Genomic DNA, 17,634 nt, shown 5'->3' on the forward strand with positions numbered 1-17,634 from the left:
GATATTTATATTTGTCCTGGAGTAATTTATTTTTGATTGATTGAACATATTTACATGTGATTTCTATTTTCCACTTAGTAAAAGGTGTTGACTGAAAAAACATCAGGTGGTGGGAAAGAATTCATTGTTTTAGGTTAAGTAGACATTCTCCATTTTCAACTCTCTTTCCACTCTCCAGAAGCAAGTGTTGAATATTTGATCTTTAGTTACCAATACTACAACTGCCTTGACATTATTTCAGGATAAAACTGAACATCAGATGATCAGATGGATCCTCTGACTGGGTCAACTCATTTAATATCTTGAAATTCTTTAAGCTCAACAAAGACTTCTGTCTAGTCCTCAGTAAACATTAAGGTCCCCTGCTGAAACTTTCACTAGTGTTTATGTTTAAAGCTGTATTAATCCTTGTTTGGCCACTAGGGGGCAGAAATACTCCAAACAAGCCGACACAAAGACGTTCCTCAAATGTCCTTGAGGCCTTGGCAGGCTATCTGCCTCTTCTTCTCCAAATATTTGTCCATTTTTGAATTAACTGTGATTAAAGTGGAATTTATATTGTTTTTATTACAAACACATTCAAGAGTGCTTTAATGTTTTAGTTCCTTGATTTGGAACCACATTTAGCTTTTTTTCTGCAAGTTTGTTGTTTAGATTTTAAACATTCTATTCGAAGATATATAAAATATTCTCTGCTTATGCCATACTTATAAGGATAACATAATTAGCACATTTTATTTTCAAATGTTTCCCTTTTAAAAAAAAAGGGTTGAAAATGTTGCGGAGTTTTCAGCTGGAACAGGTGTGAGAAACTAAATAGATTATATTTAATTCGATGTTTAACTATTTCACAGATTCAACGACCACAAAACAGCAGCATGAATAATCAAGGACTTTATTGTGAGAAACTCCACATGCTGGCGCCACATGCTGATGTTTCCAAAACACTGACAGTAACCACAGCTACACAAAAGTACTACAAAATAAGAGCTTGTGTTTTCATGTGCGACGTCTGGTTAAGAGCTGTTCAGACTGAAGGCACCGAGGCTTTCCACATTTCTATCAGCGCTGAAACGCCGAGTTGATTTTCCAGTGGACAGCAGAGTGGAGGAAACCTGGTGCGGTTCAGGCGTTGAGGAACTTGGCGTGGTGCTTGATGTGGTCGTTCATGAAGGAGTACATGAAGAAGTAGCTGTGGTCGTAGCCCTGCAGGAGGAGATGAAGAAGTGAGGTGAAGCAGCAGAGGTCTCTGGACAGGTTACTGAGTTTGATCCATACCTCATTAAACCTATTTGACATTTAATCAGTTTTGACTGATTAAATTTCTAGTATTCAACATTGCTGGGGTGATACATCATACACGTCACCTAAGTTGAAATAGTTTACAACAAACCTGCTGCTGTGAGGTCTGCCCCACACTTAGACTGACAGGAAATAACTTAGTGGAAATTTACAGTTGAGAACACATTTGTCAATAATGCATTAATCCCTAAATGTCATATAGAGAAAAACTTTTTTTTGCGATTTCTGTCATCTGATTGGTTGTAGGACTATCCCATTGTGTCATTAATTATTGTGTTAAGGATGTAACACTCATTTACATCTATGTGGTTTCATTTTCTAGTTCTGTATGTGCAGAAACAAACTGCTGACAAGTTGGAAATCCACTGGAAAGCTGCACTATTACTATGTTACATGCTGGATACCATCATCTCCTGAAAAGGTGTCATGGTTTAGTTTTCTGTACGTGTGCTGTGATAAGGCCGAGGGCGACTGACCGGCTGCAGCCTGAAGATGACGGGGATCTTCTTCTCGGAGCAGACGGCGATCAGGTTGTCGGGGAGCAGCTGGCTGGCTGACAGGAACTGGTCGTCTCGGCCCTGATCGATGAGGATGTCCAGCTGGGGGCCCGAGTACGAAGCGGCCAACATGGTGGCATCATAGGCCTGGAGGAGACCAGAGGAGGGTTTTACTGACTCTCACCTGCTCCAGCCACTACCTGACAACTAGAGCTACAACACACACTAAACAGCACATATGTCCCACAGTGGAAAATAAATAAATGATAGAGAAAATAAAGATTCTGATTCTCTTCAAGCTTTTTGATTGGATGGACCCAAAGAACAAGCTGAACCTAGGCCAACTGGACCTAGATGTAGAGTTTCTAGAAGACGTTTCATCCAAGTCTTTAGTGCTGCCCACCTGGAAATCACATGAGCAGGTATTTCCCTGTAAGTGGAGGAATCTGATTCCATTCTGTTTTCTTTCTCCATTCAATAACACTCTAATGCCCCATCACATCCAGAGGGAAGGAGCTACTTGGATCAAACGTCTTCCAGAGACTCTACAAGTCCAGCTGTCCTTGTTTCATCCTGTGTTTTGATTTTCTTTATATAGCATTCTGTGGTGGTCTTACCTCCCACGTTGACCTGTCAGAGCCCAGGTATCCTGAGAAGGCCTTCTGACCCCAGGGACACTGAACGGGGTTACAGATGGGGGCAAACGCTGAGACGGCCTGAAGGAGACAGATGAGGCCAATCAGCATCAGTCACACATTCATTCTGTTTCTACTGGACATGAATCTACTACAAAGACCATATATATATACACACACACACACACACACACACACACACACACACACACAGTGGGGGAAATAAGTATTTGATCCCCTGCTGAATTTGTAAGTTTGCCCACTTCCATAGAAATGATCAGACTCTGGTTTTTATGGTTGTTTACTGGTTATGGGTATAGACAGAACATCAGTCGAAAATGCATAAAAAACACACAATCTAAAAGTTATAAATTGTTATGTATTTTATTAAGGGAAATAAGTATTTGATCCCCAAGCACAACACAAGTCAGTACTTTGTAGAGAAACCTTTGTTGGCAAGCACAGCGATGAGACGTTTCTTGTAGTTGGTCACCAGGTTTGCACACAGCGCAGGAGGGATTTTGGCCCATTCATCTTTACAGACAGTCTCTAAATCCTTCAAGTTTCTTGGCTGCCTCTTGGAAACTCGGAGCTTCAGCTCCCTCCACAGGTTTTCGATCGGGTTAAGGTCTGGAGACTGACTAGGCCACTCCATGACCTTAATATGCTTCTCCTTTGTTGTCCTGGCAGTATGTTTTGGGTCATTGTCATGTTGGAAAACCCACCCACGAGGCATCTTCAGTGTTCTTGCTGAGGAAAGAAGGTTTTTGTCCAAGATGTTACAGTACATGGCTGCATTCATTGGCCCCATAATGCGGTGAAGTTGCCCTGTACCCTTTGCTGAAAAACAGCCCCAAAACATGATGTTTCCACCTCCATGCTTAACCGTGGGTATGGTGTTCTTTGGGTCATACTCACGTTTTTTCATCCTCCAAACACGGCGGGTCGAGTTAATGCCAAATAGCTCAACTTTGGTTTCGTCAGACCACAGCACTTTCTCCCAAGCCTTCTCTGAGTCATTTAGATGTTCACTGGCAAACTTAAGGCGGGCCTGTACATGTGCCTTCTTGAGCAGGGGGACCTTGCGGGCACTGCAAGAGTTCAATCCATAACGGCGCAGTGTGTTGCCAACTGTTTTCTTGGTGACGGAGGTCCCAACTGCTTCCAGATCATTAACAAGCTCCTGCCGTGTTGTTTTAGGCTGCTCCCTCACCTTTCTCATCATCATCCTCACTCCATGAGGCGAGATTTTGCGGGGAGCTCCAGACCGAGGACAGTTGATGGTCCTTTTATGGGTCTTCCACTTGCGAATAATGGCACCAATAGTTGTCACCTTCTCACCAAGCCTTTTGCTGATGGTTTTGTAACCTATACCAGCCTTGTGCAGGTCTACAATCTTGTCCCTGACATCTTTTGACAGCTCTTTGGTCTTGCCCATGGTGCTGTAGAAGTTGGAATGTAAGAAACTGATTCTTAGAGCAGGTGTGCTTTATATACATGACGAGTTAAGATCAGGAGTATTGGTAATTAGTTGACTGAGCACAGCTGTGTGCCACATGCACACCAGCCAATCTGTAGGAGCCTGAATTCTAAGTGAATTGTTGGGGATCAAATACTTATTTCCCTTAATAAAATACATAACAATTTATAACTTTTAGATTGTGTGTTTTTTATGCATTTTCGATTGATATTCTGTCTATACCCATAACCAGTAAACAACCATAAAAACCAGAGTCTGATCATTTCTATGGAAGTGGGCAAACTTACAAATTCAGCAGGGGATCAAATACTTATTTCCCCCACTGTATATATATATATATATATATATATATATATATATATATATATATTTACAGGGCTGCAACAATATTATTTCATTAAATATTTAACCACAGTATCTATGAGTGAAGAACCTTTACCAAATTATACTGTTCAACAAATTCATTGCTGTTAGCCACTATTTATTACATTTAGAAAATAATTAAGTCCTACCTTTAACCAACACATTATTGTTTTGATCTTTTTACCAGTGAAAAAAATCTTTATGCAGAGGGGACGAGGCACTTTGTTACGTACTTGTTTTTAAGCACTGCGATCTGGCTGAATCATGTGTACGACAAAAAAGGCTCCATATCTTAATACAAATAACTATAATAATGAAGAAAAAGTTGGTATGTGTAGATAAATTGAAAGTAATTTCTGAGTAAGTTTCTGCTTTTTACAAGTCAAACGCAGGAACCATTAACATCTCATTCTAGTCACTACTCTGAGGTGATGTGTTGCAAATGACTGAAACATTAACTTCTCAAAAGTCTGGGATTGACTTGAGATTTACACTGATGTTGTCCTAAACATCAAGCAGTGACTCAGCTTAGCATCTGGCAGGTAAACAGCTAGCCCAGCTCTGTCTACTGCAGTACCTTGTATTTCCCAGGGTTCTTCAGGGCACAGATGAGCGCCCCGTGGCCGCCCATGGAGTGACCGCTGATGGACATCCTGTCTGGGTCGGTGGGGAAGTTAGCGTTGATGAGTTTCGGGAGCTGACACACAGAAAGGAAACCAGTTAGAAATTAATGAAAACAAAAAACTTAGTTTTTGGTGGCATGGATCCATCCTACCTCCTCCGTGATGTACGAGTACATGCGGTAGTTGGTATTCCAGGGGTCCTGGGTGGCGTCCACATAGAAACCAGCTCCTGTGCCGAAGTCCCAGCTCTCGTCCTCACCCTCGATGTTACAGCCACCTGAGACAGAAGCAGCACAAGGGCTAACAAAATAACCATGCTGACAACTATTACTACAATTTTAATTCTTAAATTCTGCTTATGTTAATATTCAGTATGTGTGTGTACGTACGTGGGCTGGTGTCTGGAGCCACGATGATGAGGCCGTGCTCTGCAGCACCGAGCTGGCTGCCGGCTTTGGTGATGAAGTTCTGCTCCGTACACGTCAGACCTGCAGAGAGACACCAGATCAACAACTGAAAGCAACATCACTGATTCAGGAAGATGAACTCAAATGACGAATACACAAATCAACCATAACATTATGACCACTTACAGGTCCTCTTTTTTTTGCTACCTAAACTGAGGCACTGGCTCCTCTAGTCCTTTCAAGGTATGCTGTGGCACCAAGACTTTAGAAGCAGATCCCTAAAGTCCCATGGGTCAGAGTAGTTCATCCAAAACATCAGATGCTCATTTGGGTTGAGATCTTCTGAATCTGGAGGCCAAGTTAACACCATGAAGTCATGGTGTTCCATTCCCGATCTATGTTTGATTTGTGGCATCACATCACATGTCATCCAGCTGACTGGAAGTTTGCCGTCTATTATATCCCTCCAACTGACAGGTGCTATAGTGTGATTTACTTCACTTATCATAATGTTATGCCTGCGGTGTACATGCCGTACTGAGGGCTACAGTGAGAAAGGAAGTAAAGCAAAGAGACACCGACTAAGACGTGGGATCTGGGATTTATTAAAAATAAAATAAAATAAGAATTGAGTCGATGCATCAGTTGACCCCCTTCTCTCTCTTTTCTCTCTCATTCACTTGTTCATCCTGAAGGCCTGACATGAGCTGGAGACTCACCAGAGAGCCAGTACATGACGGGACATTTTTCGGTCTCGGCCTTGGGAGGCAGATAGACGGCCAGCTTCATCTTACACTTCAGCTCAGTGCTGCACGGAGGAAACACAGACACGTGAGTGCTCTTTTTTCATACACTCCGACCTATGAGCTGGAGCTGAAACGGGAGTCTCACCTTTCATGTTCGAAAACCTTCTGGAAGCCACCAGCACACTTGTTGGAGGAAACCTGTGTCAGGGCCATTTCTGATCTGCAGACAAACAACGGCATGGTGAACACAACAGACACATGACCCTGGTAAAATGGTTAGATAAATGACAGCAGTTAACTCCTATCAGTTAACAGCAGTAGCAAAAGCAAAGAGCTGAACTGTGGAGTCTCGTATCTATGACTATTACACTCATATTGAGAGGGGTGTTGTAAATCTTTAATAATTCATTCAGTTGTAAAATGTCAGTTCCTAATATCCATGAAAACACTTGATCTGGTTGTTTTTGTGTGGCTGGAACAAATTCATCCGAATCTAGGCCAAAATGTCACCAACTTAAAAAAATTAAAAATAAAATGAAATTGAAATTTATCTATCTGGGAGGGAAAAGAAATAACAATCTGAACAAGAAAAATTAAGATTTAACGCTGTAAAAAGAATTAGATGTTAAAAAATAACTCAAATATCAAAATACGAATAAAAGAAAAATGAAATTTAAAATGAAATAAACTTTACCTACACAAACTTTCTTTTAAAGTTCAAGATTCAAATTTGAGCTTTTTCTATTTCTGTTTTTCTTTCTCCAAGTAAATGAAACTTGGCTCAGTGTGTTTCCTTCACGTGGGGTAAACATCAGGTGACGAGTTCCCAGGTGGGACAGAAACATGGAGGCAGAAAAACAAGCAACTGCTCAAATAAAAACGAAGCTGGAATCAGTGATGTTGAAAACGTTGGAGACATCACAGACATTTGCTACTGAATGAATTCAAAGTTGTCAGTAAAGATGGGGGAAAAATTACTTCTTCAATTAGACAGTCGAACCACATTGTTCAATGTAGTTCTACAGGGATTGGTGTTTAGGGGCATGTAAACACATATTTTCATTTTATTTAGCACTATGTAAACAAAAAGGTTGCCATTGTTTCATTCGTTTGGACTTTCTAGTTTGGATTTCGCTAGTCCACTGAAACTTGAAACTTATTTATATTCTCCCAGTTAATCTTGTTCTGATATGACATGTTTTAGTGAGTTGGTTTTTGCTCTAGACCTCAGTCAGGTCCAGATACGGTTTTTAAAACTGAATAAACTTTTTTCCATGACTTTATGAGTACTAGTGATGCATTCATTTTAACTAAGCCCTATTCAAAACTAATTTTACAAACACGCTATTTAAAGTACAAAAGTACTTTCGCGTCTCACAAAGAATGACTCAAACAAGACAAAATTGTGGCCGCATACAAAAGCAGAAACTACAAACACATGTCAGTCATTAAGCTGTTTCCAGAGTCCGTATCAGTGTCCGGTTAAAATACCACTATATACGGATAATACACTAAAACGTCTATTAATCCAAATGAATACCTGATAGAGGCACCTTCTGTCAGCCGAACTGCTGAAGAGCAGCTTGCAACATCAAACTATGTCTTTTAGACGTAACCAAGTTCATTGTTAGAACACAAACACGTTGAATTCAAAATCACGTCAGAATTAGAATTGAGTTTGGTGTGCAGGGGCTAGCAAGAAAAGTTAGCTCGTGTGAACATTACTTGGTGTTTACTGCTGTTTGCGGATGTCTGCTTAAAGCTGAGACATTTTTTAATCTATATTAAAGAAAATGCACATTCTAGCAATATGAATACCAGGACGTACCTTATTAAATCACAATATTTCCTTGCTAATGTGACCGATCGCTAACTTCCCCGCCGGTGAAGCACAGAGAGCGTCCAGAGTCCAACGACGTTCGGTCCAACGTGGTGACGTCGGGGAAGCCGCCCCCCCTCAAGGGTTCACGCACGAGACGTAACGTACGCACTCACACGCTAGATGGCGCTGCTGTTTGTCAGGAAAAGTAAACTTTCTGTCACATATGTCACATGTACGTGTAAAAACAACCTTAAATAAGTAAAGACCCACGGATAAGTATATGTTAATAAAGTGCACTGGCTTGTAGAACAAATTGGCTTACGTATGAGCGTGAGTACAGAAAAGGACCGTTTTTTGAGTTATCTACCTTAGCTACCTACAACCTCGGAGGGCTGTGGTTTGAGAAGGGGATTGGAAATTCAAATTCCAGGGCTGGCAGGAATTCATACAGTGAAATAAACTAATCATTTGTTAAAGAAAACAATGAAATCATGAAAATCAAGATTTATTGATGGTGAGTGATAGTAGATAAAATTAATTATTAAAGTACTTCTTCCTTTGTGTAAGTTCAATTTTTTTTAAGGTACATAGATAAATATAATAAAAATCACAGACAAAAATGAAGAAACTGGATGTCAGCCACATAATATTAATTATATGTTAATATTTTAAGAATAAAGAACAAAAATAAGATTTAGGAAAAAAGAAACTGAAATATTTGGAAAGTGGTAGCATATTTTTAATTTATATTTACATCGACCTAAACATATATTTTAGAACTATTTACTATTTATAGATATCTACTGTACATTGTGCAGATAAAGTCATCAATACCTTTACTTTGTTGCCTCACTTTGTACATATTTTGTTGTATGAAATAAATTGTAATATATTTTCAAACTAGTCATATTAAATTCATGACTTAAATAAATAAATAAATATTTTAAACTTAAATTAAAACAAATGTTCTAAAACTAGATGGACAAACATGTAGGACCTGTTTTTGGCAGTGAACATTTTCAACAACTGTGCGATTGGTGGACCTAAACTTTACAGAGTAAAAGTGTTGCTTTTGGAGACTTATGTTCTCTCAGACTGTTTATGTTGGATGCTTTTGACTGAATTTTGTCCTCAAAAAAGGTCAGCTGTAACCATTGGCAACGACTTTTCAAAAGAAAAAGAAAAAGAAACCCACTTTATAAAGCAAGCAATAGTACTGAAAATTAAATTACTATCCCCTTGTGACCTGGTTCCACTCTGCAGAAAGACTCATTTCACTCCATTAAAGCCTGTCTTTGTTTTTCTAAGTGTGTGTAATTGTGTCCTGCATCCCTGCTGCATCTCATCAGTCTCTATATTCTCTGTTTTTCTCTCTATATCATCAGTTTCCTCTGCAATCTTCAACCCTCAACATGTCACCAGAGCAGAATTTGGACTGTAAGTTCTTTATTAATACCCACAGAGCACACCAGTACGTGTGTCCTGTCTGTCTCTGCAGCTGCCTCCTAAATTAGACCATTTTCAAATCACCCGCCGCCCCCACATCCACCCACCTCCTCCTCAAAAAGCAGATTAAATACATTCAGCATCCTCAAATACACTCCCTGCTCCTAACATGATTACGCCTGCAGCGACGCAACCATGTGCACTGGAGAACTCTAAAACATCTAAAACAGAATTTGTCACACATCTCTGTTTCACTGCACCTCGTCATGATCACAGTCCATCAGGTGGCAGCAGCAGCCCTTCAAAGCACAAAGACCCTGTTCTAAACTGCCTTTGACTGTTGTGCCCATGAGCAAAGGGTATTTATTTATGGCTGTTCCGTAAATCCATCTAATCTGTCCTTTTTATGTCTATGTTTATATGTTTTTATATGTTCAAAAAAAATAAATACAGTGTACAAACAGCAGTAAATACAAAGGTCAGCCACAACATTAAAACCACTGAGAGGATCGAGAAGTAAATGACACTGACTGTCTTTTGACAATTCACTGTTCTCCTGGGAATTTGTTGGACGTGGCATTCATGTAGATGTTACTAGCACCACCCACCTAGACCAGACCAGAACCCCCCACCTCATAGTAATGACACTCCTTGATGGCAGCAGTCATCCCCAGCAGGATGCAGCCTGATACAGATACAAAGATACTTTAGGAAAAACTCAAAAAACATGAAGCCTCCAAATTCCCCAGATCCCAAACTGATCAAGTATCTGTGGGATGAGAGAGGCCCCTCCCCTCAACCAATAGGACCCAAAGGCCTCCACTAACAACATTCTCTTACCAGACACCACAAGTCACCCTAAGAAGACCCATGTCCATCCTCTGATGAGTCACAACTGTTTTGGAGGCATGAGGTAGACCTACACAATATTAGGAAGTTGGTCATAATATTATGCAGTGTAATGAGTAAAGTAAAAGCAGTTTTCATCTTCCCTGTCCAACATGTTGCACTGTTGCAGATTGTTGTATCTCACATAAAAAGCTTAATGAACACACACTGGTTCTTCAGATTGGACATATTTGTCGGTTTCTCTGATGCAGACAATCATTGTTATCACAGAAGGCCCACTCTTGGCTGTTACCAGCTTATTGTGTTCAGCTTCAGTCTGATTAAAACCACAACATCCTGACATGTGCTGCCTGACCACTGGCTGGCTTCTCCCATTCATCACTTACAGTATGTGTGTGTTTGTATATTATAACACACAGAGCCCCAGCTTTAATGACTCCAAGAAGAAGACTCCAAAACTCCACAAAGACACTACACAAAAAACTACACAAAATGACCACAGAAAGAAGGAGCAATTATGAACAAAGCAGGAAGGAGCTGCTTTCTAATGCAGTGTTTAGTTTAATGGTTTCTCTCTGGTTGGAATAAATCGATTCCTCCTCCTCGAATGTTTGGCCCATCTTCAGGGTTAAACGTTAGGTGGCAAACACAGAGGACAGAGATATACTGTAAGTAGCAAAGCAACCATGTTCATACAAGAGTTTCAAAAGATGAATGACACTGGAATCTATGTAATCTTCTTTTGGAGTCCAAGTAGACACAGTTAATCTAGCCTCAATTTGACGTGTTATAATAAGATGGTTTCTGATCTAGACCTCGAACTGGTCCAGATTATGCTTTTACAAACTGAATAAATGATTCAGAGCCTCCAAATTTAACAAGAATTGACCCTACACCCTTAGATATGCTTTCATTAATATGTCTAACATCATGAGATGAGGATAGAGAGAAGGTAGCAAAGCAACTGCAGGTATTTGGTCATATGTAGTTTATTAATCACTAACACTGATATCCTTAAAAAAGAAAAGCAAAACAAAATACACAATAACTACAAAACAAGCCCAAACATAGGTTTAAATATATATTTATATCATATTTATAGATACAACTGAAGGCAGGCAGCAAATACATGAACTGCCATGACTTTCTATAAGGAAAAATAACAGAATCTGACATATGACCCATTTTAATTAGTTCATTTAAATGCAAATTGAATTAATCAAGATATAATTGTCTTAAAAAAGAATGTACCATTTCATCCATTGATTATAAGTGACTTGATTATTCCAGTGAGCAGACTGTGAGGAGGTAGAGATGAGAACAACCCCAAATAAATGAAAATGACCCAACCATGAGTACAACACTCCAAAGAGACACTAGGAGACTACAAATAGACACAAAACAAGCACAAAAGATCAAACAGTGACAAACTACAACTACAGCATGGCACAGAATGACTACAAAGACACATAAAAATATGACAAGGAGGAACTTAAAGACTACAAAGATGCATAAAAACACCACAATGAGACACTGGGAGACTTAAAACGGACACAAAAATCTACAAAGATTTGAACGAAACAAGCACAAAGTGGCAAAAGTGACAACAAAGAGACACAAAAAGACTACAAAGAGATAGAAAATAACAACAAATAGGTGCAAAGAGATTACAAAGTGACAAGAAGGAGACTACAAAGATTACAAAGAGATGTAAAGTGACAACAAAGTGGCACAAAAAAGTTTGCAAAGGGGCAAAGAGTGACAAACTGAAAGCCTACAAAGAGACACAAAACAAGCATAAAGGGGCAAAAATTACAACAGAGACACCTATTGAATATTATGTGGCAAAGAATGACCATAACAAGACACAAAAAGACTACAATGTGATATAAAGTGACAACAAAGAGATACTGAATGACTACAACTTTGCACATAATGATGGCAAAAGACCACAAAGAGACACAAAGTTGAGACTGTAAATGCTTCAGGGTTGTGTTGTGACTGTGTGACCAGGTGGTTAGACATTAAGTGATGTGAGAGAGGATCATTACATGAAAGTGCAGTTTACCAGCTTCAGGTGCGAGGTTATTGTATATTTATTTGGAATTATGTAGATTGAACTTGACCTTTGCTACTACATGCTGGTTTATTTAGACACAAAACAAGCACAAACGGGCAAAAAGTGATAACACTATAGCACAGAAAGTCTACAAAGAGACACAAAACAAGTATAAAGGGGCAAAGGAAACTGCAAGCGAAACTTGATGACTACAACATGGTAAAGAATGGCAACAAAGAGACACAAAAACACTGCGAAGAGATACAAAGTGACAACAAAGAGGCACAAAGGGGCAACAAAGAGACCCTGAATACATAATCACACAAGAGGCACAAGTACAAAAAGGCACAAAAAGACTACAAACAGACACAAAACAGGCAGAAAGGAGTGAAAAAGTGACAACAATGTGGAACAGAATATCTACAAAGAGACACTTTCACACTGCATGAAAATCCCATGTTGTCCTGGGTCGTCGTGGTCGTGGTCGTGGTCGTCTTTTTGTCAGTGTGAAAAAGTTGCCGTGGTATCGCGTCCTGTGTCTAATAACCTTACAAGCGACCTTGGCTTGGCTGGGCTGCAGTGTGAAACGCATCCCGTCGTCCCGCTACATTGCCCGATGACGCTGATGTACCTGTCTGTGCGTTCTGATTTTGTCACTCTGCTGCCTGTCATTGTCGTTGTGGAAGCTCCAGGGCTGCGAGAGCTGCTCAATCACATCTCAAAACAGAGCAAAGTTTTTGTCAACTCCCATAAGATCAGTCTTCCTGTTGATCTCCCTGACACTGATCTCTGAAGGCCAGAGATTTTTTTCCATTTTTTTGTTCAATCAATCAAATCAATCTTTAATGGAAGCACATATGTGAATTAACCCTACATCATGCTGAAGATATCCCACTGATCAGGCAATCCTGATGTGACCTGCGCATGCGTGAATGTTTTTAATACAGCTTGTATAGCAATATGGAACAACTTGTTTATCGATCATGGCAGGGCTCAGACAAATTCCAGTCTGCACTGAGTTTGTATACTTATATACAAACTTGCAATGCACGAAACAACAACGCTAACATTCGACTCGCTGACGTCCATGCTGTCCATTGTTTACCTCACAGTGTAAATGTGTAATGACGAGGATATCAATGTGATGACGTATGAGAGGGAGGGGAAAAAAACACAGCTCTCACAGTGCGAAGTCAGACCCACGACTGCTGGCAGTCTGAAAGCCCATTAGCACCAACCAGGGCGGGTCGATCCTGGTCACAAAATCCCGCCAAAACAAACTATTTTCAGTGTGAAAACAGACACTAGGAGAATACAAATAGACACAAAACAAGCACAAAGGGACACTGAATGATTGCATTCAGTGAAGTAATGATAACAGAGACACAAAAAGACTACAAAGACACACAAAGTTACTAGAAAAAGGCAGCAAGAGACTACAAAGACACACAAAACAAGCACAAAATGGAAAAGAGAGACTGCTATATTACTACAATGTGGAATATAATCACAACAGAGACACAAAGTGACGACAAAGATGACAAAGAGACAACAGATGACATCAGAAAGACAAAGCAAGTAGAAAGAGGCACAAAAAGACTACAGCATGGCACAGAACTACAGACTACAAAGAGACACTAAAATATTACAATGGGATACTGAAAGTCGACAAAGTCACATGGAATGATACAAACAAACTCAAAAACACTACAAAGAGACAATCTGAGGCTACAAACACACAAACAAAGAAACTACAGCCACATCAGCATTCATTCTGGGTGTTCAGGAGACATAGGGACCTTTACATGTTCCACTATCAGGTGATCATACAGGTGGAACTGCCAGGCTGAACATCTGGATGTGGGAAAGGGCGTGATTGAATGATTTGAATGTTCTGAATGTTTTCCACCTGTTGCTGCTGATAAATCCTTCCACCATATGGACCTGAGTCACAGCATCCTTTAAGGCTCGTCATCAGAGGGAGGAGAAAATGAAGCAGACATTAGTGAAAACATGTATTATAAGATAAAGCTGTAATTAAATTAGTCGGGGAGGGGGCTGTAGGCTACTCTAACAGGATGTGTTCTGTCAGCACGTTATCAAGGACACAGAGCCTTTGATGCAGCATGTAGAGCTAATCACATTGGAGCGCAGGGTAAATGGATTGAGTCTCCTGTCTGATCGCTCGGCTCGGCCTGCTAATTACATGTTCCACCATGTTAACCGAATAACACGCTATCACTTTACCAACAGGGGGCAGGGGTGGGGGTGGGGGGTTTACATTTGCAGTGGTAATAGATGCTCACCTGTCCCATCTATTAATAGTCCTGAGGGTTTTACAAGCAATTAACAAACAGTTGTGTGGTTCGGCTCCATGTGGGCCAACCTTGACTGAACTCTCTGTGCATATCAGTTCAAGTAGCAGAGATGGTCTGTAGAAGGAATAAACTGAATGTGTAACCAAGCTTTGTGCAGCTGTCTTTTTAACTGACATTTCATTATATGTGAAAATACTACTTACTCAGCCCTGATGTAAGACTCTCTATCCCAATTCATGTCGGCCCCATGCTCTCAAATGTCACTGTAAATTTTCGGTGCTTTCAAGCTTTATCACAGACCAACTGCTGTGAGGTGGAACGGAGGGAATCCTGAGTGTCAGTCATCTTTCCCCCAAAGGTACTGAGATTCTCCTCAAAGCAGCGAGGATCTGAAGGAGCAGGAAATGTTCAGAATGCATGGCCTGGAGGAAGGCTGCAGAGTTCTTCACACTAAAACACCCTGATGTGGACAACTGAGACTGTCTTCACAAAATGACCCCAAAAAAATGTTTTTTACAGATTCTATCAAGTGGCGCTTAGCAACAGAATGACCACTACTTTATATTCGAGACGCAGCACCTTGTAGTGGTTGTGGTGACTGGGCCACAAACTTATTGCCCTTTAATAAAACTAAACTGCAACAGTAATGGAAGTGTCATTCCAATATTTTCTGTCCTGTTTACCTGCAGGAACTCCGCATTCCTGCACACTTCCATAACGGCAACACACTGAGGCAGAAACTCAGTCAGGCCAAAGACAAAACACTCCAACATGAACAAATCGGTGTTGTTTGCTCAGTTCAGCACAGTGAGGAATCTACACAACAACCTATACACAAACTCCCCAACACAGGAGAGTTTCAGGTCAGGATTCATGGGGCCAGCTACACCTGAAGGACAAAGGAAACTCCTTTGAGGATAACAACGCAATTCAAATTTGAATATCCTTTACTGAAGAAGTGAGATGGACTGAGATATAATCTGCTATACAGAAGTTTCATGATAATTTGAAACTGGAGTCGTTATCCAGTTATGTGTTGTTAGAGTGCAACTCATCAGTGAAGGAAAACAGGTTTAAAAAGATTCCTCCACCTACTGGTAAGTTCCTGGTCTTTGACAGGCCTTGGTCATGTGAGTTTCTGATGGGTAACCCCAACCACTCTGTCAGAACTCAACAAACTACTTTGTCGAAACTTTGTCAAGACACCCGCCTCAGTGCCCTGTCATGTCTCAACAACTATTAGTGTGTATATGGGTGTGTGTGTGTGTATGTATGTACATATATGGGCGTGGAGGGGGGATTTGATTTGATCCTGCTGCCCTGTCACAGCTATTTTTTTGGACAACATTACACAGCTAATAATCTGTGCAATGTTGCACTAACCTAAACATAATTTTATTACCTTAAAATGGATTATAAATCTGAACAAACTCTGTTTGTTCGAGGTGCACAACTCGATTGAAGAAGACAGGTCATCCCAATGTGTTACAACCAAAACCACATAATCGCTATTTTTAATATAACAATAACAATAAATAAATACACAGCACAAATAACAGTAAATACACAGATCAGCCACAACATTAATACCCCTGATAGAGGAATTGAATAACATTGACCATCATGAGACAATTCAATGTTCTGCTGGAAACTTTAGGACCTGACATTCATTTATGTGGATGTTACTTAGACATGTAGCACCCACCTAGACCAGACCAGACACCCCCACACCAGCAGGATGCAGTCTGGCAAGGGCACATTCACAAAAACGGTTTAGAAACTACTCAAGAAACATCCCAAACTGTGTTTTTAATACAAAATTACAAAATTCACTAGATCCCAAACTGGATCAGTGTTATTTGAGACATCAAGTTATTATTAAGTACCTGTTCCTTTATGTACATGTATAGCCGACTGCACACAATGGTTCTAAACACTCGTAAAACAGGGACCACCATCTAATTTGGATTTCCCTATTTCCTGGAAAACCAGGATGAGTGAAGGAACTGAAGGTATCTGATCTAATTTTCTGATATCACTCCCTACATCTCAAAAGTGTTTATGGGAATGTAATGGATCTGTAGCCGGAAAAAGCAACTGAAGACTAGAGGTATACTCAGGTGCAGCCTTTGAGGGATGGACAAAGAGCGACAAAAAATGGCCTGATCACAGCAAGCAAGCACGGATGAGATGGACACAGATGCACAGGTTGTTAAGTCCACTCACAAAAATGACACATACTGAACTCACATATTCCTTCAAAGAGACACGGTGAGATGGATGCTGGGTAAAATAAGTTTCAACACAAAAAAGTTCCTGTTTTTTCACCCTGTGTCCTCTGTCAGTCATACCACAGTGTTGCTTTGTCTTCCAGGAGAAGCTGTGGTTGACTGGAGGGAGACTTTGACAAATATGGCTGTTTATTTCTAACTGGTCTCATCACAATAAAGCTGCTCGTATTTCAGTGGAAGGCAATTCAACCCTCAACTGCATGCAGTTTGGCGATCACATAATGACAGAGAGCGAACAGAAACTCTGCGTCATCATTTGGGTTTATGTCCTTTTCATCATTTTTGTCAAAGATTATAGAGGCGGAAGTGAGGAGGATATTTAGATTATTTTCATGGCCCAAAATGACAAATATTCCGTCACAGCTACCGCTTTCAATCCTATGAGCCTCAATGTGAATGAGGAAAAAAACACTTATTAGGTAAATCAAAAACATTTAATGCACTCATTGGCTGATCATCAGAGTCATCTGGACAGCTTCTTAGATTTATCATTATTTCTTTTTATCTGGTGAAGAGAAGGCGTGTTTACAGTGAAGTCTACACATCAGAAAACAGAAGACGAAACCACAACACTGTTGTTTACTTGAAAAAATCTGTTTCACATTTTCTCTTAAAAAAATACAGTGTCCTCTTTGTCTGTGCTTAGATTGACTCTGTTGTTGCTTCGTGAAGAAAGGAAACCACACCGTTTGCGGAATGATTGTTGCAGGGTCGGGAGTTAACCATGACAGAAATGAGTAGCTGGGAGACAGTTTAAATATCAAGTTCAGGTTAAGCCAGGATAAACACAAAGACT

General features: G+C 40.2%; 1 protein-coding gene across 1 annotated transcript; it reads right to left on the reverse strand.

Moving 5' to 3' along the window:
* Positions 1-881: 881 nt before the first annotated feature.
* Positions 882-8,017, reverse strand: esd (esterase D/formylglutathione hydrolase). Its single transcript, XM_047600090.1, has 9 exons — positions 7,882-8,017; positions 6,199-6,273; positions 6,027-6,115; positions 5,290-5,388; positions 5,053-5,177; positions 4,855-4,974; positions 2,417-2,515; positions 1,779-1,946; positions 882-1,206 (listed from the first exon to the last, which is right to left on the reverse strand). Exons 2-9 carry the CDS (start codon positions 6,264-6,266, stop codon positions 1,126-1,128), a joined length of 849 nt encoding a protein of 282 aa, XP_047456046.1. The 5' UTR covers positions 6,267-6,273; positions 7,882-8,017; the 3' UTR covers positions 882-1,125.
* Between the last annotated feature and the right edge of the window lie 9,617 nt (positions 8,018-17,634).

The sequence above is a fragment of the Mugil cephalus genome, chromosome 12 (genome assembly GCF_022458985.1).
Source record: "Mugil cephalus isolate CIBA_MC_2020 chromosome 12, CIBA_Mcephalus_1.1, whole genome shotgun sequence".
Lineage (NCBI taxonomy): Eukaryota > Metazoa > Chordata > Actinopteri > Mugiliformes > Mugilidae > Mugil > Mugil cephalus.

What these genes read in the sequence shown, in the direction of transcription:
- esd (XM_047600090.1), bottom strand. Translation starts at nt 6,266, where the DNA reads ATGGCCCTGACACAGGTTTCCTCCAACAAGTGTGCTGGTGGCTTCCAG. An exon ending in AGAACCCTGGGAAATACAAG is followed by an intron (nt 2,516 to 4,854) that starts GTACTGCAGTAG and finishes TGTCTCCTTCAG; the next exon opens with GCCGTCTCAGCGTTTGCCCC. An exon ending in CTGACAGGTCAACGTGGGAG is followed by an intron (nt 1,947 to 2,416) that starts GTAAGACCACCA and finishes GGTCTCCTCCAG; the next exon opens with GCCTATGATGCCACCATGTT.